The 25,381-nt window shown below is 36.0% G+C and overlaps 1 protein-coding gene across 1 annotated transcript in view; it reads left to right on the top strand.

The window, feature by feature from the left end:
* LOC150109942 (EEF1A lysine methyltransferase 2) overlaps positions 1 to 25,381 on the top strand; it is a 108,512-nt gene that overhangs the window by 42,221 nt on the left and 40,910 nt on the right. Inside the window, exons 3-4 of the mRNA XM_090397318.1 lie at positions 6,919 to 7,036; positions 23,930 to 24,034. Of these exons, the coding sequence (XP_090253444.1) occupies positions 6,919 to 7,036; positions 23,930 to 24,034 (223 nt within the window). The remainder of the gene's footprint in view (positions 1 to 6,918; positions 7,037 to 23,929; positions 24,035 to 25,381) is intronic.

The following is a 25,381-nucleotide window of genomic DNA, read 5'->3' as shown; positions in this document are numbered from 1 at the left end:
AAAAAGATTGTGGGCTCTCTTGGTAAGAGTTTTGATGATGCCATATTGTTGTGAGGGGTGGTGGTGGGAGAGTTTGTGAATGTATCTGCCTGTGTGTGTGGGTTTTCTGTATACAGTGAAGGCAAGTGTATCATTAGGCAGGCATGTGACTAAGGTATCTAGGAAAGGTAAACAGTTGTTCTTTTCCTTTTCCATAGTAAACTGGATTCTTGGATGTAGGCTATTAAGATGACTGAGGAAGGAGTCTAACGTGTCTGGGCCATGAGGCCAAATAGAGAACACATCATCTACATATCTTAGCCAAAAATATCATTTTTCAAAATCTTCCATATAGCATTCCCTTACCTTCCCTTAGAGGGTGCTCCACCTAGATAGGACTTTAGTGTCACCCACGTGGTTGGGCTTAGTATTGTAAGATTTGTGTATGCATGTTACATTAATTGTTTTTGTAATCCCCGTAGATGTCCTAGTGACTAGGACGAAATATAGGAAGTATTAAATTCTATTTTAATTCTTTTTGAGTGTTGTAAAAAATCGGTTAAGCCTCCAACATGAAGCATGAGATGTTTGAGCACTGCAAGGCTTGTCATATGAGTAGGACAAGTGGAGTTTGCTATCATCAGCAAAACTAATAGGGTTTGAAGTTAATGAGAGCATGTCATTTATATAAATCAGGAAAAGGATTGGTGAAATGACAAAACCCTGAGGGATGCTGGCATTGACGGGAAGATCTGTCTGAGGAGAGAAAACTATCCACCATTAAATGTAGGAATTGATCTGAGAGAAACCTAGCAATCCATTTATATAAGGATGAAGGCAGTACAAATAATGGTAACTTGCTGTGAAGCCTTCCATGCCAGACCTTATCAAAAGACTCAGAGATCTCAAGAACTTTGGCACCAAACCTTTCCATGGAATGGGTCCAAACATGCATCATTTAGGTCAGGAGATCTCCTGTGGATCTAGAATGGCAAAATCCATACTGGTGGTAACTAATTAGATAGCAGATCAGGTGTTGAAGTAGATGACTGTTGATAAGCTTCTCCATTACGTTAGACAAAACTTATGTGAGAGCAATAGGTCAATAGCTTGATGGTAAACATTTATCTACTTTTTTTGGGAACTGGTTGTATATGGTTCTTCTTCTATATTGGGTACCTTGATTTTTACATTGATACTCTAACTTATAGTGAAAAGAATCACAAACCTCTTTAGGTACATAAAAATCTAATATCTGGAAATTCAGTCTCATTATCACAAACACCCAAATTTGTCTGTTCAAAACACCAGTCAAAACCACTACGGCATTTGGAACAAACTATTTACTACTCAACAGTTAATATCATTAATAGGTGTGTGACAACATGATTTTCATTCATGCCATGTAGATCCTAGCATGTCTTTGCTGGTTTTCTTTAAGAATGACAGTATTAGGAAGGAAACTAGCAAAATCATCTAATAGAAACAATTCTGAAGTCAGTTGAGGTGGTTGAGATATCAAGTTAGACATTCATTCTCACCTCTATTCATTGCTCTTGTTCTCTCTGTAGACCAACTAATGGACACAGAGGAAGGGGAAGGCCAAGAAAACAGTTTTGGCAATGCATAAAATTCTTTTTTGAAGATGAGTGAATCATAACCGTAGTTTGCACATAACAGAGCATCTTGGCTCACTTTCACTTAATTAGACTATCTTCATGAGATGCTGCTGTACATATTTGAATATTAACAGTGAGAAGAGTGAGAGTATAGCTTTAAATTAGAAGGAAAATTTACAAATTAATAGACTTGGTTAAGTGTCAGGGAGTAAAACTTATAAGAGTGAAAATCACAAATGTCCAGTTATTATCAAAGTTTGATGAAGTACCCTACATGAGGTAGGCTCTGTGTCCTCTTTACCTTCAAAAAATGCACACAGGTATGTCAAATTAATAATCCTTCTTTAAATATAATCTAATTTAATTAATATCTCTTTAACCTACTTGGATAAAAAGGGCTGCTCCATTACCAAAATAGCTTTGCTTTTTTTCAGTTCGATATACAATTTTAGGTGATTTTGATTTTATCAGATAATTTTAAGTATTATTCCTGTGCTATTTCCACACTGCCATTCTTTTAATACCTCATTTATATATATATATATATATATATATATATATATACACACACACACACGGACAAAGAAATTAGCGCACCAAGAAGGAAGCATAGGATTCAACTGAAATTTTATTGGTGTAATGATACAGGTGAGTGATGCACATGATGGTAAAAACAGAGCTGAAGGACAATTACAAAGGGATCTGTGGTACGCAATCCGGTCATCAATAGCGTGTTGCACCGCCTCGTGCTGTGTTACATACTGCAATACGGTCCGGCATGGTGATGAACAGACACCTGATGTTGTCCTGCAGCAGACTGGCCCACACGTGTTGGACGCTGTGCTCCAAATCCCGGATATTGCAGCACGGTGAGAGCTGGCGTTTCAGCTGCTCCCATACGTGCTCGATAGGGGACAAGTCCAAGGAGTGGGCAGGCCATGGAAGTGTCTGTACATGACGTAAACAGGCCTGGGCAACCCGAGCCGTCTGCGGACGGCATTATCCTGCTGGTATAGCGCTCCTGGTATTCCGGCCAGGAATGGGAAAATGTGGGCTGTAGGATGTCGTCCACATACCGCTGTGTATGTGGACGACATCTCTCGTAGCGGTACTACGAGAGGTGATCAGCTATCGTTGGCTATGCCTGCAGTGCAGGAGGTGTGGCGCTCGATAGCGAAGTCAGGATTGTGTCCTTGACCAGGGGTCCTCCACACCTGGACACGATGATCATCTGTCCCCAAGACAAAGCGCACTCATCGCTGAAGACCACATGTCGTCAGTCTGTGGCATTCCACGTTGCTCTCACCTGGCACCACTGCAAATGGAGTCGGCAATGTTGCAGTGTTGATGGGAGCACATAAAAGGGATGCTTGGATCATAGATTCGCCTCAGCGAGGCATCAGGAAATGGTTCGTGGACACACAGGAGCCCCTACATCTGCCTGTATAGTGGACCGGGTCACCGTGGGATCCCTCCGTGCTTGCCACACAATCCGTTGATCCTCTCTAGCGTTGGTCCTCCTGATCTGACCGGTGCTGCTCTGCCGTGTGGCGGTTCTGGAATGTGTCCACAGCTCCCAACACTGTCGGACGGTATGGTTCGGTACAGAACGGTTCATGTACACGCCTATACGGTGCGCAATCACCCCCTCCGGTTTTAGGGCTGATGATCATACCTCTGTCAAAGTCTGTAAGTTGCTTAAATCGACGTCTCTGGTGTCTACCCAGCATTATTGTCACTCTGTACTCTAGCTTGCGTCGGCCGGTGATTTCCACTTTAATCGGCTATTGACTACACGCCGGCTTTATAAGGCTGCTGGTTCGTGCTTGCAGCACCACTGCAGGGTGTATGGGCATTTTCAATTGCACCAAACTTGGATCATTTGCATACCACCCCGTACTCTAGCTATTTGCTTAGTTTCGCCGTTGTACCATGTTTTCTTCCAGGTGTGCTAATTTCTTTGTCCGTGTGTGTATATCAGAAAAGACTTAAGGCCAGCTATATCCCTTCTTACTCCTCTGTTTATTTTTACATATTCTGTGAATGATTCACTGATTTTTACTATTATATTATTTTTGTATATGTGTATATATATTGACAGTTGATTTTATTAATTGATTAATTAATCAGTTTATAATTTATTAAAATAATTAATTTATTAATTTATGACTTATATGGAGTTACATGACTCTTTGCTGGAGGTCCATCTTAGACAACATAGTCTATTATGCCATTCCTTAAACTTACTGTCTGCATGTTCGAATTTCTGTCAATTATCATCTCACAATCCCTTGCCTCCTTCACTTCCTCTGATGTAGTTCCACGAGTAGTGTATGCATTCTCTCATCAGCAGATCCCAAATTTCAAGACCTTACATTTGTTTGCATTAAACTGAATCTCCATTCATTCTCTCATCTGTCCAGTTTAATCAAATCTTCCTGAAAGATATAACATCAGTACTATTACTAATAGCCCTTCCAAGCTCCACATCAACTACAAAATGTTCTTCCAGGAACAACATCATAAACAAGCTGACAAGCACAGCTTGGGTTGTAAGCCTCAACTCTTAGAACAGCAGGCCCTGTCTGAGGTCTTCCCAGTTGTAGAGCCAAAGTCACCACATGATTCTTGTGGACACAGCTTAACATAATGAGAACCATCTCTGATACCTCAAGATCTACTTGTCTCCTCTCCTATTATTACCTCTTGTCTCCCACATCACTTCTGCTTGCTTCAGATGAGAAAATACTACCAATGAAAGAAATAAAGAAAATGAGAAATATCTTGTTCATCTCAAGATATCTCTCCACTTCCATCTCACTGCCTTACCTCCAGATCTCTCATCTGGCTTGTGGAAATATCACACAATGGTAACCAGGACTGGTGGAGAAGAGTGCAACGAACAATAAATAAGTACCTGATTACAGATCCAACTATCAAACCTCTACATTTCAGTCTATCACAATCGCTCTGAAGCCAGCTGAACAGATTTAGGACCAGGCAAGACAACTGTACCTACTTATTACATCTGCAGAGAATTTCACAGTCACCCTTTTGTGTGTAGCACTCTGCAGACTATACATATCATTGTGATTCCCTCCCCTCACTCCTTTCCTTGAGGAATCAAGAACTTTCATTTATTCCCATATAGTGCATGGTTAGCTGAACTGTCATTCTGTATATAGTTTTGCTTATTAATTTGTTGTATTTTTCCTATATACTAAACAAATTAAAAACTGTAAAACAAACAACTGAACATCTCCCTGCAGTCTAGTGACTTAAAGGATAAACAGCAAAGGTCTCAGTCTTGAATCCCATGGAACATCACTTGTAACCTTCCTTTCCTAGATACTGCTCCTCTGCAAGATAGCCAATTTTCAACCCAATTTGCTAATTCTGATATATTATTTGCAGGTAGTCAAAAGTCAAAGGCTTTTTAATAATGCATGAATAGGATATGAATATTTAGGTTGAATTCTTTCTTTTTTCAATAGCTGTTAAAGTAAAGACCGAATTGATGCATAAGCAACTCTTTATCATGTATTAAGAAGGATATAAATCTGCTTTGTTCGTCTACTAAATGTTTTTCTATACAATTGTTTATTTTCCCTTTCAATATCACTGTATATATATATATGCCGGCCTGGTTGGCCGAGTGGTTAGCGTGTCCGCTCTCCAGCCAAGAGACTGCGGGTTCGAATCCCACTGTGGGCATGGATGCTTGTGATTGTCCTACAAACTTTGTGTGGAAGGGAATCTGTGACCCTACTATTTATTCGAGCGGAAGAAGACATCATTGCCAAAACCATGTGAGGTACGGCAGTGACCATACGGCATCTACGGACATAAAATGTGAAAAAAAAAAACTATATATATATATATATATATATATATATATATATACATTGTATCCAGAATCTAACAGACTTATTCCTCTATAATTTGAACATTCTGATTTATCTCATTTTTTTGGAATAGGCAATATAATAGATTTCTTCCAGTCGTACAGAGCTGTTCCTATATATAAAATTTTATTTAATAGACTCATATATGGAGCCTCTGTAGCTTAGTCAGTATAGACACAGCCTTTTGGTAGGAAGACTTGGGTTCGATTCCCATCCAAGATGTGAGGAACCTTTATCTGGTCTCTTTCAATAAAGGTGAGTTAGACAGTCTCATATGGAGGTAGGAACTTTTTCACCTGGAAAATTGGGTTTTTCGTACCCCAGAACAGGCAAACCATCCCTGTGAACACATACACACAGTCATAAACATTGTTTCTCCCAATGCCAGACTCTGTGACAAGCCAGTTGGGGTTTTCCCACAGTCGCATAATCATAGCAGACCTTGCACCAAGTGGGATAAAAGCACTATAAAGATGAAAAAGAAGACTCATATACAGTTCCAAGCTGGCATATTTAAATAATTCCATATTTATTCAATCTTTTTGTTTTTCATTTCTTTTGAATTTCAGTTAATTCATCTAATGCTATGGTTTCTAATCTGTTACTGTTACTTATTATATTAAGAGTGCTAAAATCATTATCTTATTATAAGTTTTCATAATATCATTCTATTATTTTTTAATTTATTACTTTGTTCTTTAATTTCTTTTTTATGTATATATTTAGAATTTTACATGTTAGTGATTGTGTTCTATTTAAGTGTTTCTTTTCTTTTACATAGTTATTCAATTTTTTTTTTTTTTAATGTTGAGTTCTAATTTCCCTTTTAGCTGTCATTCTTTCTCACATAATTTAGTTTATTTTGGTTATCTTCTGATAACCATTTTCTAAAAGCTTCATTTTTCCCTTTTATTATTTTTACTGGATCTTTGTTTCAATTTCTGATCTGTTTTTTCTTGTGCTGTTTTTCTTTTCGTTGACTCTTCTCTTTAATATTGCATAACTTTTCCTCTGTTCTATTTCAGTATTTTGCATTTACTTCTGTCTTTTGTAAATTTTAATAATTTTCTTTGCTACAGTTTTCTAATGTTTTCTTTCTGTAGCAGTAGTGTTTTAAATACACTTTCTGTTATTTTATTTTATTTGTTTTTATCTTTAGCTATTTTGGCAGTATCATCATGTTTCCAATAACTGCATAATGATTTGTATTTAAATGTAAACTTCACTATTAAACATATATATTCTATTTTCAAAATTATATAAACTGCTTTCAAGTTTTAAAGTCTTAATATAATACATAGAAAATGAGTTAATATTATATAGCTTAAAGATATAACTTCAAAAGAAGTATCAGAAAGTTACTTTTTCTGCCTCTTGATATATATATATACTTTGCTTTATTTCTTGCACTCCAGGTTTGGAAGGAATAGTGTTAAGAAAATTATAACTTGGATAATGTCTTCACCACTTATATCTAAATCAGATCCAATTTTAGATATTGGATGTGGAAATGGATTATTGCTTGTAGAATTGGTAAGTTATATATATTTTTTAAATAAATATTATGCTGTTTGCATTTACATTTAAGCAATTATTTTACTGGCAGTTTTAGAAAACTAATTCTGAAATAGACATTTAAATGTTTTAAATTTAAATTCCTCATGTGATATTTTGTACCAAATATTATTGATGAGTCCTTGCCTCCATGGAGGCAGGGACTCATCAAGGAAGGGACAGGACACATGACCAACACCAGCTTACCTCTTTCTTGAATTCAGTCATGCTACCTGCATACACTGCTTAATGAGAGAAAAATCAAGCTCTCACCCCTTTCATGACTGCATTCATTCTCAACCTCTCATCCTCTTCTATCCTTTAATCCACCTATATCTTGGTCTTCCTCTGGGTCATTTTGCTGCCAACCTCGCAGAGAACACTTGTTTTGCTAATCTTTCTTTGCCCATTCTGTTTAAGTGACCATACCACCTGAGATTAGCTCTGCTAACACATTCCTGGATGCTGACAATGTCAAGTTCTTTCCTAATATCCTCGTTTTTAATATGATATTGCCATTGATGCCATCTGTTCACGCCTATAATCTTTCTCAGGACTCTCGTATCTGTGGTCTCTACTCTTTGGTCAAGTGTTTTACTTCTGACCCAGCTCTCAGATCCAGTAATTAAAACTGGTTTGAACACTATCTTGTATGCAGCTAATTTAGTGTTCCGACTAATTTCTCTCTTATTCCATATGAATTTATTCAGTTGATTTCCCACCATACCAGCTTTGCTGATTCTGTTGTCTATTTCTATATTTAATCTACCATCTTCAGTAAAAATCGTGCCTAAGTAGCTGAAATGTTTTACTTGTTCCACAGGTTCTCCATTCACAACAATTGACATTTTCAATGATTCTGCCTATTTTCATTGTCTTTGTCTTTTTATTGCTGACCTTCATACCATAACTATTACAACAGCTATTCAATTTAGTCAGCGAATCATGCAGACTTGTAGCGGATCTATTTAGAAGTCTAACATCATCCGCATAAAACAAAGAGCTGACATTAACATCTCCAATTTTGATATCATGTTTAATACCACTTTCCTTCATAATGTGATCCATATAGATAATGAATAACAAAGGGGAAAATGTGCATCGTTATCTCACACCAGATTTAACATTAAACCATCGTCCTGTACTTCCGTCAATTCTAATTGCTGACTTACAACTCAAATAAAGATAAGTATTGCATGATATAATGCCCCATTGACACCATATAACTGTAGCGTATTAAATAGCTTCTCTCTTGGCATTAGCGTATTAAATAGCCTCTCTCTGTTCTCGATCTCTTTCATTTTTTCTTCAATAATCTTTGTGTATTTTAGTCTACAGTTCACATCTGAGAGCTGCTCAACTTTTATTCGCTTTAAAACTTTCTTACATGTTATTCTTTTCGATATGAAATTCAATTTTATCCTGCTCAAGACTAAATAGTGATCACTTCCAATTTCAAATCGTCTGTACACTCTGGTGTCCTGCATCACGGAGAAAACATCACTATCAACAATAACATAGTCAATGAGACTTTTCTTATTCTGTGTCTCTTCTCTCCATGTGAATTTGTGCACATTTTTTGTTGGAACATGGTGTTAGTAATAACCAGTCCATGTCCTGAGCAGAAATCCAACAGATATATGCCATTATTATTAGTTTTGCTCTTTTCTCCAAATTTTCCCAAAACATTTTTGTATGTCTGACAATCACTTCCTACTACTGCTATTTAGATCCCCAACAAGGACCAACTTTTCCTTTTTCATTGTGTCAGTAACTTTCTCTAGAAAAATTCCTCCATTCCTACCTTAGTAGAATCTTCTGTGGGACCATAGGCACAAATAAGTCTCATTGTCCAGTTCCCCATTTTCATATTTGCCCACATTACTCTACTTGAGACTGACTGCCATTCAAGAAGATTAGCCTCGTATTTTGTGTTGAATACTATGGCTACTCCTTCTTTTCTTTGATTTTCATTGCCTGAATATAACATTTTGTATTTATTGCTCAGAAAGATCTCACCAGCGTTTGTCTTTTTTGTTTCAGTCACCCCTATTATGTCGATCTGGTACTTATCTAATTCCTCAGCTAGCTCCATTTCTTTGCCATTCAGGCTTCTTATGTTGATAGTACCGATCTTTAACTCTGGTGATGTTGAGTTGGGGTTTGTTTTCAGATTTGTTCCAGTAGCTAACTTTTCGCTGTTCACCCTGGTTCCCTGGCGAAAACAGCGGGGCCTTGTTTAACCGGGCGACGCGACCCCCCCCCCCCAGCTGGCATGAAATTTTGTCATGTTGTGCCATAGGTAGAATTGTTGAAAATGTCAACTGTATTGTGAACGGGGAACCTGTGGAACAAGGAAAACATTTCAGCTACTTAGGCACGATTTTTAGTGAAGATGGTAAGCTAAATATGGAAATAGACAGCAGAATCCACAAAGCTGGTAGGGTAGGAAGTCAGTTGAATAAATTTATATGGAATAAGAGAGAAATTAGTCGGAACACTGAATTAGCTGTATACAAGACAGTGTTCAAACCAGTTTTAACTTATGGATCTGAGAGCTGGGTTAGAAGTAAAACACTTTACCAAAGACTAGAGACCGCAGATATGAGAGTCCTCGTTTTTAATATATCCAGATATTCTGGATATATTAAAAATGAGGATTATTAGGAAAGAACTTGACAATGTCAGCATCTAGGAATGTGTTAGCAGAGCTAATCTCAGGTGGTATGGTCACTTAAACAGAATGGGCGAGGAAAGATTAGCAAAACAAGTTCTCTGTTCTCTGCCAGGTTGGCAGGAAAACGACCCAGAGGAAGACCAAGATATAGGTGGATTGATACGGTACAATGTGCCTTAAACAATAGAAATATAAGATCTAATAATGATAATATTGGAGTCGACACGTAATAGACTGATTTGGAGGAAAATTGTAGATAGTAAGTTAGTTATTTTGTAAATTTTTCATGTAGTACTATCATATCCTGTACAGGTACTTGAGGGTACCTGTCAGGAATTTAATGATGTTGATGATGGCTACCCCCCCAAAAATCCAATAAATATTGAAACCTAAGAATCACAACCCCCCCCCCCCTTCCCCTTTCCTCCACAACAAGGATTACTCTAAATCCATCACCATTCCCTACATCCGAGGCACCTCGGAAAAATTACCAAAATCTTAAAAAAACATGACTTGACCTCCTGTTACAGACCATACAGAAAATTGGCATCCCTTATCTCCTCCACTAAAGACCAACCACTTCCCCTAGATCTACCTGGTGTATACCAGGTCCTTTGCAGCTGTAAACTGTCTTACTTTGGCCAAACAGGCAGGACAGCGAATATCAGAATTTCGGAACACAAGGACTGCAGACTGCATCCATTTTCACAAGTACATACATTCTGGTCTTGCAGACCATGCTCTGGATACACGCCACAGAATACAGTGGAAGAAAGCTACAGTAATACACCGTAGGAAATACAAATTTGAGACTATTTATGGAATCAGCGTCAATTCTAAGAAACTCTCCAAACCTCAACAAATTATCAGCAGAACTTCAGCCCAACGGTTAAGAACACCTACTTATCCCACTAGGGGGGAACCATCAGTACTTTTAGGAGCACAATAGCTTCATCACTTTATTCTCACATACTGTGTTGTAGTGCCTACGTGCACGTGCCTTTTTTGTAAGTTCCTTTTGAAGATGGCAACGTGACGTTGCCAAAATATCAGAAATATTTATTAAATAAACTGCAGCAGTTGATGAGAAAACTGCTGCATTGTTCCCAGCAGAATTTAAAATAATTATTGCAGAGAAAGGTTATCATGCTAAGCAAGTTTTTAATTGTGATGAAACCAGCCTCATTTGGAAGAAAATACCCCAACGGACCTACATTCATAAAACTGTGAAGCAAGCACGAGGCTTTAAAGCATTTAAGGACAAATTGATGCTGGTACTTTGTGGCAACGCAGCTGGTCATATTATTAAACCTGGCCTTATTTACCGAGCACAGAATCCACGTGCCCTTAAAAACAAAAACAAAAGTTGTCTGCCTGTTTTTTGGCAATCAAATCCGAATGCGTGGGTCATGGCCATGTTATTTACAGAGTGGTTCCATCGACGTTTTATTACATAATAAAGTAACACGTAAAAACCACAGTGAAATCTTTAATTAGTAAAAAGACAGATATTTCATCCTAAAAATAATAGTACATCTTCAGTGTCTGTAGCAGTAATAGTAATAGAATACAGGCAAACATTCGGTGGATCACCTATTAAAATACAATTGTTACCGCATGCTAGGAAATAATAGAAATAACAAATTTAATCTATTAAGATAAATGGTTTTTTACATAAGATAAAAGTCTCCCAGATCTTTGAGAGAGACATACAGTCATTTCTATTTAAATCCGGTTGGTGTAAGATAGTTTCACAACTTTCTTTGAATAAATGTTCATATTTGAATCTGCACCTATGGAGGAGAACTGCTTTATCCCACTGGACACCATGAGTAGAGTCAATACTGTGCCGTGCCAGACCAGACTTCAGAGATTTGTTATAATCAATATAATATTGATGTTCTTTTATTCTTTTTTCCAAAGAACGGCCAGTTTGTTCAAAATAAAAGACATCGCATTCGCAAGGTATTTGGTAAACGCCAGCCAAAGATACAGAAGACAGTTTATCCATTGTAAAAGGTAATAAAGAAGTAATTTTGTTGATCGGAATATATGTTGGAATCAGTTGATACTTTTTCAGAATTCTACCTATAGGTTCTGAGATTCCTGGAATATATAGAATAGGAACTCTGCGGACTGTTGAAGAAACTGTAGGTGTTGGAACATAAGAGTCAAGTATTTGTTGGATTTGATTGGAGTTGTAATTATTTGATTCCATTAACTTTTTAATGATGGAAAGTTCTTGTTGTAAGATTATTGGGGAATAGCAAACTTTATGTGCTCTATGAATTAGAGATTTAAGAATGCCAAATTTTTGAGACATGTGGTGCGCACTCTTTTTGTGAATGTATCTGCCAGAAAAGTGGGTTTTCAAAAGACGCTTGTAAGGTACCAGAAGACGTTCTAGTAAGGAGGATGTCCAAAAATGGTAAAGTACCAGAGTTTTCTTTTTCCATAGTGAATTGGATGCATGGATGAAGGTTATTTATTGAAAGTCTATTTTTCACTTGGTTAGAATATAATAAATTTAGTTTAATCCTTTATCCAAGTGTGAGCAAACAAAGTTTGCACCTGAAAGTATCTTCAGGACTGGGGTAAGGTGGTACAACACCAGGACACTCCTTGCAAAGGTGGAGCAAGTTACCAACACTCCTCTCTCTCTGTATCTCCCATAATGCAAAACACATCTCCTTGTGGATATGTCTAATGTTATGCATTAAGGGAAGGGCCACTACCCAGACTAGTTTCGACCTTTATTGAGGTCTCTTCAGTGGGAGCCAGGCCCAAGTGGAGATACCAACCAGAAGCATTAGCAAGGTCTCTACCTATAGGAGTTGCCAAATGGTGTGCCACCTTTTTAATAAATTACTCAGGATTTAGAGAAAGATGTTGAAAGTTTATTTTTCACTTGGTTAGAATATAATAAATTTAGTTTAATCCTTTATCCAAGTGTGAGCATACAAAGTTTGCACCTGAAAGTATCTTCAGGACTGGGGTAAGGAGTGTCCTGGTGTTGTACCACCTTACCCCAGTCATGAAGATACTTTCAGGCACAAACTTTGTTTGCTGGATACTTTTGTTTCATCGTCAGTCTTATTCATAAATACAATGGCTTTTCCTTTATCGGCCTTTGAAATGGATATTGTATTATCTTTTCTTAAAGAAGTTATACCTTTAATTTCAGCATTTGATAAATTGCATGGAGGTAATTTGCTTTTGAATAATACAATATCAATTTCTAAGGCCGATAAAGGAAAAGCCATTGTAATTATGAATAAGACTATGAGACAAAGTAATCCAGCCTATTAGAAGACACCACGACCTACCAAGAGATCACATGTAATCCTACTAATTCGCAAATTAAACAGTTAGATAAATTACTTGATGAGGTTATATGTTGGGATCCAAACTACGTGGATAAAATACGCACCTACTTTGGAAGAACTCCTCGTCTTTATGGACTCCCAAAAATCCATAAAGAATGCTGTCCCGTACAACCTATCGTAAATTGCATTGACTCTCCAACTTATTGGATTGCAAAAGTATTATCACGTTCCTTAAGTACTCTCACTGGTCATTCTAGATCCTGTATAAAAAACTCAACAGATTTTCGTGAAAAAATCAAGGATATAAAAATTACAGATTCTGAAATATTAGTCAGTTTTGACATCATTTCTCTGTTCACCAATATCCCATTAACCGACACAGTCAATTCATTATATGAAGATTACCCTCCAGATATCACAAGGATATTCAAATATGTCATCCACTCAGGTTATTTCAGTCGGAAAAACAAAATCTGCAAACAAATTGAAGGTACTGCCATGGGTAGCCCTCTGTCTCCACCTTTGGCAAACTACTATTTGAAATAATTCGAAGATACTATGTTCTCATCCATTCATCCTCAACTATCTCTTTGGTACCATTACGTCAATGATGTTTTTGCTGTTTGGCCACACACTGAAGATGAACATTTCGCTTTTCTACAACGGATAAATAACCTTCATCCACGCATCCAATTCACTATGGAAAAAGAAAACTCTGGTACTTTACCATTTTTGGACATCCTCCTTACTAGAATGTCTTCTGGTACCTTACAAGCGTCTTTCGAAAACCCACTTTTCTGGCAGATACATTCACAAAAAGAGTGCGCACCACATGTCTCAAAAATTTGGCATTCTTAAATCTCTAATTCATAGAGCACATAAAGTTTGCTATTCCCCAATAATCTTACAACAAGAACTTTCCATCATTAAAAAGTTAATGGAATCAAATAATTACAACTCCAATCAAATTCAACAGATACTTGACTCTTATGTTCCGACACCTACAGTCCGCAGAGTTCCTATTCCATACATTCCAGGAATCTCAGAACCTATAGGTAGAATTCTGAAAAAGTATCAACTGATTCCAACATATATTCCTATGAACAAAATTTCTTCTTTATTACCTTCTACAAAGGATAAACTGTCTTCTCTATCTTTGGCTGGCATTTACCAAATACCTTGCGAATGCGATGTCTCTTATTTTGGACAAACTGGCCGTTCTTTGGAAAAAAGAATAAAAGAACATCAATATTATATTGATTATAACAAACATCTGAAGTCTGGTCTGGCGCAGCATAGTATTGACTCTACTCATAGTGTCCAGTGGGATAAAGCAGTTCTTCTCCATAGATGCAGATTCAAATATGAACGCTTATTCAAAGAAAGTTGTGAAACTATCTTACACTGACCAATTTAAATAGAAATGACTGTATGTCTCTCTCAAAGATCTGGGAGACTTTTATCTTATGTAAAAAACCATTTATCTTAATAGATTAAATTTGTTATTTCTATTATTTCCTAGCATGCGGTAACAATTGTATTTTAATAGGTGATCCACCAAACGTTTGCCTGTATTCCATTCCTATTACTTTTAAAGACACTGAAGATGTACTATTATTTTTAGTACGAAATATCTGTCTTTTTACTAATTAAAGATTTCACTTTGGTTTTTACGTGTTACTTTATTATGTAATTACTATGCCACAGGTTCCACAAAAAATCAGATGTTTTGTTACGGAGGTGAAAAAATTACTTTGAGAGGGAAGGATTACGATTTAAAGCTTTATTGATAATAGACAATGCTCCAAGACACCCTGAGTCACTAGTCACCAAAGATGAAAATTTTCTTCCCACCTAATATGACCTCATTGCTTCAGCCATTTGATCAAGGTTTCATTAGATACTTCAAAGCCGCATATGCTCGGCAGGTTTTCGATATGATTCGTGCAATGGTTGAGGATTTTTCTGTTGTTGGAATCATGGAATGCTGGAAATCATTCACAATTGCAGATGCAGTTGTATTCATCAAGGGAGTAATGGACGAATTGAAACCAGAAAAGGTAACTGTAATGCTGGAAGAATTTGTCTAGTGATGCTGTTCATAATTCCCAAGTTACAGAAGAAAAATTTTAATTTCACAAGAAAATAATTACAAAAATTAAACTCCAACTTTATCTAATAATCTATATGTATGCTTCTCTTTCATTAATTTTCTTAGACATGAACTCTACCAATGTAGAACACATTTTCTGCATCTTGAGACTATACTATAATGGATTATATTGTTATTCTTTATATCACAATTTAATTTTCCACATCTTTTTTTCACTACAGCTCACAAATTTTCTATTCGATTAATGCCAGGAGAATTACCTGGCCACTGAAGCAATTGGATGTTGTGATTTTTGAGGAACTCTCACTTTTTTTGAAGTGTGGCATGGACAAGATCCTGTTGGAAGATGATTTCTTTGTCTTTCTGGATCTGTGGGACCACTCTTTTTCCCTAATATTTTTATGTATTGGTCACGTTCATCATTCCATCAACAGGCACAAGTGAACCTGGACTGTCATGTGTAAAACAATCCCAGATCTTTTTCACTGGATGTTTAGCAGCTTGTTGCAGGTGGGCAGGAGAAGTTTTCTCAGCTGCTTATTTATGAATGTAGGGTGCTCAGCCTCCTTGGACAAAGAAATGGCTCTCTCATCTGAGAATTTGACCTTCCACTTCTCAACAGTCCAATCTTTGTACATTTTTGTCCACTGAAGCCTCTTTTTCTGCATAGCCTTCATCAACAGTTATTTCTTTTTTTTGGCCTATCGGTACACAATAAATAACGGAAAAAACTCACGTAGAAAGATTATTTATTAGTATAATTTTCGCCTGTGTGTCACAGGCATCTTCAGTACATTAAGCTCAAAATTAAACACTAACTGACAATTCCAAAAAGCGCCACCTAAGTAGCTGGTGTAAGATAACTAAAAAGGTCAATAAGTTAAACGCATTTCATCCTAGGATCAAGTTTACCCTAGAAATAGAATCAAATAAGCAGTTAGCCTTTTTAGATCTTCTAATTCTTCGCCAACCAGATGGTAACCTACATTTCTCAGTTTATAGAAAGAAGACTCATACAGGCCATTATATCCGTGCGGAATCTCATCACCATCCCAGTCAAAAGGCAGGAACTATTAAAACACTGGTTCATCGGGCCCACTCCTTTTGTTCTACAGACGATCTTTTACAGAAAGAACTACAATACATAACTTCTTCCTTTCTATCTAATGGTTATAAGAATTGCTTCATTGAAAGAACTTTGAGTAGTTTTAATATGTCTTCCTCTTCAAACACAGAGGAAATAATGCGCATTACTATCCCTTATGTACAAGGCATCAGTGAACGTATAGCAAAAGTTTTAAAACTACTGAATATTTTTGTTGCCTTTCGACCGTTTAGAAAAATCTCCACCTTTCTCACTTCTCCTAAGGACAAGCTTCCACATCTTAATCATCCAGGTGTCTACCAGATTCTGTGCTCTTGTTGATTATCTTATTTCGGACAAACGGGAAGATCTGCCTCTATTCGGCTAGAAGAACACCAATCTTATATTGAATACTTTAAACCTGAAAAGTCTGGACTTTCTGAACATGCCATCTTCACTAGACACAGAGTTCATTGGAGAAAGACCAGAGTTCTTCACAAAAGTGTTTCTCATGGAACGCCTTTATAAAGAAATATGTGAAACTCTACTTCATTCTCCTAACTTAAACAGATCCGATGGCTTACGTCTATCCCCTTTATGGGAGATAGTACTTTACAAATCAGCTGATCTTTCCTAACTTTTTATTGTATTAATTTTTTTTATTATTATTTTTTTTATATTTTTTTTTAGGAAAGTTATTGACCTTTTTAGTTATCTTACACCAGCTACTTAGGTGGCGCTTTTTGGAATTGTCAGTTAGTGTTTAATTTTGAGCTTAATATACTGAAGATGCCTGTGACACACAGGTGAAAATTATACTAATAAATAATCTTTCTACGTGAGTTTTTTCCATTATTTATTGTGTACCGATATGTCTACTCACGGTTTACCTCTTTTAAAACTTTTTTTTGGCCTGTGGGCAGTCCTCCCTGCTTCCAATAATCTTTGATGGATTGTCATGTCGAAAACATTAACCTCCATGCCAGCCAAGGTGGATGAAATAGCGAGACCAAATTGCACTTCTTATCCATGTTATTCAATAGGCGCTACAGAATCATATCCAGATTTAGCTGGACTCTATAGATGGCATGGCCGGTTATGGGGGTTAATTCCACTAGCTGCCAAGTTTCATTTTGCTTTTCCTAACTAGTAAACAATCTTCAATAAGTATAGTTCTCTGTCAGGAGAAAATGTACCTGTCTAACTAAACCTCTTTAAAATTGCATTTACAGTACCCAAACCAAACCACACTCATCAATTTGCCTTTGAGTCATGGATGCGTGCTGAGGAGGAGTACATATTTTTGAACACTTTCTTGGAGATGTATCCATTAAGCTACACAAAATGAATTAAACACTATGAATGTCAAATTGTTTATGCTATTAAAAAATGCACAACACTGTTAATAAACTTTGTAGAGACAGTTAAAACATGTGCAACACTCAACCAAAATAGTGAACTAAAACCAAAAATAGTAAACGAAAACCAAAATTCTTGTGAACTGAGATGAAAACCAAACCAAAACCAAAAAAATTGATGAAAATTCACCTTGTTCAGATTAATTTGTTTGCTACTGTATGTTCTGAGTGAATTGGTTTGAAGAAACAAATAAAGGTCAGTGGGCATGAGCTGGAAGGGGGTCAGGAGTTTCATACCTAGAGAACAACATGATGCATGATTTTGACTGTCAAAAACAAGATAAGATCTTGGATAACAAAGGCAAAATTAAACCCACACACAATGGATAAGACATGGAAAAATTTGATGAAAATTCAGCTGCTTGTAATGCTACCTTGCAATGGATAGAAGGGAATGGAAGAAAATAGTGAAAACTGCATCAGGCATCAACAGGCACTGAACTCATGGGCATTAATGATGTTGATAGCATTAAAATGTTCATTAAAACTTACTGCATGCATCTATATATTTTTCTCCTTTCAAGGAGAAATTCATTAAAATTCAAAAACAAATCATTCTTCCATAATGATTTGTTTTTGAACTTTTCATCCACTTTTTAGAAGTAGAATGTGATTGTTACAATAGGAAATAGTTGAACAGTTGATCATTTTTGCAAGTATTATCCTGTCTTGGCAGAAATAGCATGATACTTCATGCTGTGGTGTAAATTGATTAAAGGATAAAAGTGTGCGATGGTAATTAAAATATTAAGATGCATAACCAGTGGAACTAGGATTGATGGATTAATGAAAAGATTAATTGCATTTGTCAGGATTGTGCAAGTGATAATGGCTTTGGATGTAGTTGTTTTATGTTGCCTTCGACATGAACATTTCTGATAAGACCACACTTTCATAAGATTCTGACATACTCGTTTTTGCTTGTTATTCATAAATCTCTAATTTTCAATAGGAAATATGATAATTGTGTGTGTGTGTGTGTGTGTGTGCGTGTGTGTGTGTGCGCGCGTGTGTGTGTGTGTGCGCGTGCGTGCGTGCGCGCGCGCGCGCGTACATGCATGCACAAACACATACACACACATGTGCACTCCCTCATTGAATTCCATGAACAGTGACATCTTGGCTTCCATTATCCTTTTATGCTTTGATGCTATTAGTTGCTACTCTATATAATAATATATAAAAATGAAGCTTGTAAAAATACAACACATCAACTGAAACAAACACTGCATTCTGAATTAAAGCCATATATAGTTATTAAAGCCATAAAATAACTAATTTTATGCTTTATGCAGTATCATGCTAACACTTTATAAGTATTATAAAAAAAAAATAGTTTATCTTTTTCAAGAAATACATTATGACTAATATTCTGTTTATTTATTTACTAATATTCTGAAATTTATTTATTTATTTAGTAATAATTTTATTTACTAATGTTCGGAAAAAAAAAATTGCTAATGGTGTATGCTTCATTCTTTCTCTGCATTTGACAGGATTTGCAGTGCCTATGCATCCAAAACTTCATGATCATCCCATGCCATAGATGCTGATCTTGTTCTCCCTTAAGACTATGTTCCTCTCATTAAAGGAGAGCATGGAGATCTTCTTTCATGGGATGAATATAGGCTTATTTACAGACTTCATTTTTCTTGCTTGCCATTTAAAAATCCTTCTTTTCCTTATCTTTAATAATAATAGTCTGTTTCATCCTGACACAATCATATCCCATCATTATTCTCATGATAATGGGAATTTATCATGAATTTGGATTCTGTTTTATATATATATCCAGGACTAGAAATCCACTTGCCCACTATGGCTGAGTTATCAGAAACAAGTGATGAGTGAATTTTCAATCTTATTCTGAATGGTGTAAATTTTTTTGAGAGTACATTTTTCTGTTGCCTGCAATCCAAATTTCATCAAGAATATCATCACTGGTGACAATATGTGGGTTTATGGCTATTACCCAGAGTCAAAGGCTTAGTCATCTCCTTTTGCAGATCTTTCAACTCAGCTTTCTGGATCAAAAGAACATCACAACCATACCACACCCACCCTCTTCACCTGATTTTGCTCCATGTGACTTTTTTTTTATTCCTGCAGCTAAAATCTGTTCTTAAAGGAACAAGATATAAAGGTTTTAAGACATAAATGAAATTAATTAGAATGTAACAGAGTAACTTAAAGCCTTTAGAACAGTTCCAGAAATGTTCCAAAAGTGGAAGAAACATTGCAAGCACTGTATCAAGACAGGTGGAGAATATTTCAAAGAGAGATATGTTCCTATATCTCATAAGCTTTTGTATGTATTTTAAATAAATTATATCCCAGAACATTTTGAACAGATCTTGTATGATCTGATTAGGAAAGCAGAGTATTATTAAAATTAATGAAAACATGTACTGTCAACACTGCTGGTCCACCAGACTCTGATCTTATGTTTCACTGATGTCCTTTTAGAACAAAAACATATGATGCAAGTCTATAACCAGCATATAATAAATTTAGTTTAATCCTTTATCCAAGTGTGTGCAAACAAAGTTTGCGCCTGAAAGTATCTTCAGGACTGGGGTAAAGTGGTACAACACCGGGCAACTCCTTGCAAAGGTAGAGCAAGCTACGAACACTCCTATCTCAGTATCTCCCATAATGCAAAACACATCTCCTTGCGGAAATGTATAATGTTATGCATTAAGGGAAGGGCCACTACCCAGACTAGTTTTGACCTTTATTGAGGTCTCTTCAGTGGGAGCCAGGTCGAAGTGGAGATACCAGGCAGAACCATTAGCAAGGTCATCTCCTCCTATAGGAGCTGCCAAACAGTGTGCCACCTTTTTATTAAATTACTCTGGATTTAGAGAAAGATGTTGAAAGTTTATTTTTCACTTGGTTAGAATATAATAAATTTAGTTTAATCCTTTATCCAAATGTGTGCAAACAAAGTTTGCGCCTGAAAGTATCTTCAGGACTGGGGTAAAGTGGTACAACACCGGGCAACTCCTTGCAAAGGTGGAGCAAGCTACCAACACTCCTAACTCAGTATCTCCCCATAATGCAACACTTTGCAAGGAGTTGCCCAGTGTTGTACCACTTTACCCCAGTCCTGAAGATACTTTCAGTTGCAAACTTTGTTTGCACACACTTGGATAAAGGATTAAACTAAATTTATTATAGTCTGACCAAGTGAAAAATAAACTTTCAACATCTTTCTCTAAATCTAGAGTAATTTAATAAAAAGGTGGCACACCATTTGGCAGCTCCTATAGGAGGCGATGACCTTGCTAATGGTTCTGCCTGGTATCTCCACTTGGGCCGGGCTTCCGCTGAAGAGACCTCAATAAAGGTTGAAACTAATCTGGGTAGTGGCCCTTCCCTTAATGCATAACATTATACATATCTGCAAGGAGATGTGTTTTGCATTATGGGAGATACTGAGATAGGAGTGTTGGTAGCTTGCTCCACCCTTGCAAGGAGTTGCCTGGTCCTGGTCAGGACTTTACCCCAGTCCTGAAGATACTTTCAGGCACAAACTTTGTTTGCACACATTTGGATAAAGGATTAAACTAAATTTATTATAGTCTGACCAAGTAAAAAATAAACTTTCAACATCTATATCCAGCAGTTTGACAGTATCGTCCTTTTTTTTTCTTCTTCTAATGGACATCTACTGTTTTTCTTTAATGGTTATATCTCTTAACCTGAAGAAAAGATTATCAGTAACTATGTTCTTCATTCCCAATCTCCTTGAGAAGGCATTCATGGAGTCTCCATTCTGTATGCTTAATTAAAGTTTATCAGGAATATTAGCCAGCTTCCTGATTCTGTAAACTTACATGTTTGCCATTGTTCTTGTTTGTGTCTGCTGTCACACTGGTAAAAGGGAAGTCAACAGTCTACTTAAAAAAAAAAAAAGCAAGATAATTATGTAAATTGCTGGGCTCTTAATATTTTACATTATTATGTTGCTCTTCATAAAAGTCACTTTCCTCTAGGAAGACTACACAGAACTATTAGAACAGGGAGTCAATTGCTCATTGAGGGAGGTCATATATTGCCAATCGACCAACCTTTGCCGGCAAAGGTTGGTCGATTGGCAGAGCCTCTGCTACTAATGGCTCAGTTAAGTAAGTTTGAGCGCGGTTAGTAGTTGGAAGGGGGACAATCGTTCGATGCTGTCGGCACACTCTCCCTCGATGAGTCTTTGGACTCCCTGGAGGTGTCAAAATAATAATAATAATAATAATATATCATCCACAACAGTTGTCATTCCTTCTGTTAAACTCATTCACTCTAGATATACTCACTGCTTTAATAGGCAAAGTGTTCTACTCGCTCACTCAGGGCTCTTGAGATAAAAATCTGGCTTTTACACCTTTCTTAATTTTTATTCTTAATTCTTTATTAACCAATATCCTATGACATCCTCTCAAAAGTTTATAAACCCCTACCATATCACCCCATCTACCAGTGTCTGCAGTCTACATATTCTCAATCTATCCTTAATGATCTACATTCCATAATCCTGATATCATCTTTGTAACTCTTCTTTGCAGCCTTTTCAAAACTTCTTTATCCTTTTGTAATCCAATAGACCATATCTGCACACATTAGTCCAAGTGCAATCATATGAAGGCTTTGTAAAGAAGTAAAATGACTTCCATATCCTTTATCAATGCTCATTTCAACATTCATTTATTCTGTGAGTTGTATTTGCCATTTTGGCTGTGTGACCTTTGAACTTTAAAACTTTCTATCCACCATAACTCGATGATCTCTAGCCTCTTCATTACGCTAAACATAATCCCACCAATATAATATGCTGTTGGATATCACATCACACCAAAGTGCATAACTTTACACTTGCGAATATTGAATTAATCGCCATTATTGTTTGCTCACACTTGATTTTATTGATTAAGATTATTATTGATTTTTATTGATTATTATTTATTTACTCTCTTCTCTGGACATTTTTACCCCTGTCCTTATGCCTTCTTTTATGTAGGTGCTGTCATAAATGCCTTTCAAGATCAAATTTGGTGTCTACAATCTGTCTGCTTTCGTTTAAATCTGCGAAAAAATAAAAAAACAAATAAATTACTTCTGATCAGTATCAGTCTTCAAATATTACTTTTTTCATTTCCTGTTCTTTCATCTACCCCCCCCCCCTTGTTTCCAACCAGCTATCTGCACATTCTACAAATATAAGTTCTCTTTATTGTATGTGATTTATCCAACATGCATATTTGGGACTTGAAGTGTCATGAAAAACCACATTTGGTTTCTGACAAGTGACATGAAAAGATTAATGTTGTTCCATGACATGGTCTAGAGCAGCTTTCCCAGGTCATGTAGTGTTTAGTCCATCCATAGCATTAATATACTATGGGCTTTCAACGTTTTGTGGATTGGATAACCATAATAATGCATGCTTACCAGATTAATTTTAAACTTTGTAAGACTAATTAATAACAATTTGTCCTTGCAAAGTAACAGAATCAAAAATGGATATATATTTTGAGATTCTTTTGAATAATTTCTCTATATTTTCTCATAATTTCTCTATATGTTTGATAGAAACTAAAATTACTATAGATAATAGTAATGAATAGTAATGTTTTGATTTTGTGCTTCTTGATGAATGCAGTTCAAATGATACTGAAGATAATGTACTGTATATAATCTGAAATTATATATCAGTGCACTGGATTTGTAACATAACTGTTATTAATGTTGATGTTCTCTTTATCACATCACAGTGATATGATGTAGACCATATATCAGATGGGACTGCTCATTTGAACTGACACCGACATGGCTGTAGTTCAATTTCAGTAATAGTTATATTTTTACCAGCTGAGCTACTGAAAATTGCAAAAATCTTTACATGTCTGATATATTCACTTGCTATTTTTATCAAGAGCCATGTTGAAAATTACTGGAATAAATATTAAAAAAAAAAAAAAAAAACCCATCAGAAATCAGTGTAATTTATATCTTGTTGAAGTTTAGACAACACAACAGAGCTGCCTTCTTTGAGACAAGAAAGGTTATTATTTTCTCAAGTATCTGCATATTTTAAGTCAAGCTATCAGAATTTCTATGAATGGTGGTGGAATAATGTTTATTCAATTCATGAATATTTTTTGCTTAATTGAAGTATTTTTAATGCAAATTGTAATATAATTGAAATATAAGTAATATTTCAATTGTTTGAACCATGAGCTAACAAATTTCTTTATCTTTAGGCAAGAAGAAACTATACCAATCTGACAGGAGTTGATTATATTGAAGAAGCTGTAGAGCTTGCAAGGTTAATTGCATTTCAGGAAAACCTTCAGATAGTTTATGAGGTCATTTATTTTTTTCATTTTATGTTGTGCCTTATTTTACATACATTGTTCTTATTTATATAGCGAATATAAATAAGAACATTAATTTGGAAGTTTTCTGAGTCTTAGCTATTTTTCTGTTCTCAGACGATTTTTTTTTTTTTTTTTTTTTTTCCCCCCAAGTCCCAGGACTATGCAATTCTGCTCATGAAATTTTTTTTAATATATGTAAATATATTTAAATTTTTATATATATTTTTTAAAAAATGAATTGCTGACATATTAAATGCATCAATAATTGCATGATTAAGCCAGAGTAAATTTTTAGCTAAGCTTTCACATCCAAATTTCTGCATCCATTTTTTTTTTGTTATAGCCACAATATGTTTTTCAAAATTATTCTAAATACTTTGTATTCTTAAGTCCATAATATTTTGAATATCAACTGAAGAACATTTTCTGTATATATATATCTATATATATGTTTATATATGTTAAAGATACCAAGTAATTTTAAACCTGGTTTTACTCCATTTCCCAAGTAAGCAAACAGACTAAAAGTCAAGTTTGCGCCTGCAATTGATGCAAGTCTAACTGATCCCACAGGTAGTGCAGGACCAGGGCAACTCGTGGCAAAGGTGGAACAAGCTCCGATCACTAATCTTAATATTTACCCTTAATGCCAAAACACATCTCCAAGAAGGGGATGTATGATGTTTTGCATTAAAGGCAAGGGGCCACTACCCAGACCGGTTTCGACCTTTATTGAGGTCTCGTCAGTGGGAGCTAGGCTAGAATTAGAAATACCAAGATTTAGTAGTACAGAGCTTGTAAGTATTTCGCCAAAACAAGTTACCATAAGGTGTTTTAACCTTATTAAATAAGAATCTCTGGAGGAGATATAAATGTAGAAAGTATTTTTACCTTGGGTATAAATATGTTAAAGATACCAAGTAATTTTAAACCTGGTTTTACTCCATTTCCCAAGTAAGCAAACAGAAAAATACTTTCTACATTTATATCTCCTCCAGAGATTCTTATTTAATAAGGTTAAAACACCTTATGGTAACTTGTTTTGGCGAAATACTTACAAGCTCTGTACTACTAAATCTTGGTATTTCTAATTCTAGCCTAGCTCCCACTGACGAGACCTCAATAAAGGTCGAAACCGGTCTGGGTAGTGGCCCCTTGCCTTTAATGCAAAACATCATACATCCCCTTCTTGGAGATGTGTTTTGGCATTAAGGGTAAATATTAAGATTAGTGATCGGAGCTTGTTCCACCTTTGCCACGAGTTGCCCTGGTCCTGCACTACCTGTGGGATCAGTTAGACTTGCATCAATTGCAGGCGCAAACTTGACTTTTAGT

The sequence above is a fragment of the Typopeltis vanoorti genome, chromosome 1 (genome assembly GCF_054136105.1).
Source record: "Typopeltis vanoorti isolate ZY-2024b chromosome 1, IOZ_Tvanoo_1.0, whole genome shotgun sequence".
Lineage (NCBI taxonomy): Eukaryota > Metazoa > Arthropoda > Arachnida > Uropygi > Thelyphonidae > Typopeltis > Typopeltis vanoorti.
This window is presented reverse-complemented; position numbering and strand designations above follow the sequence as displayed.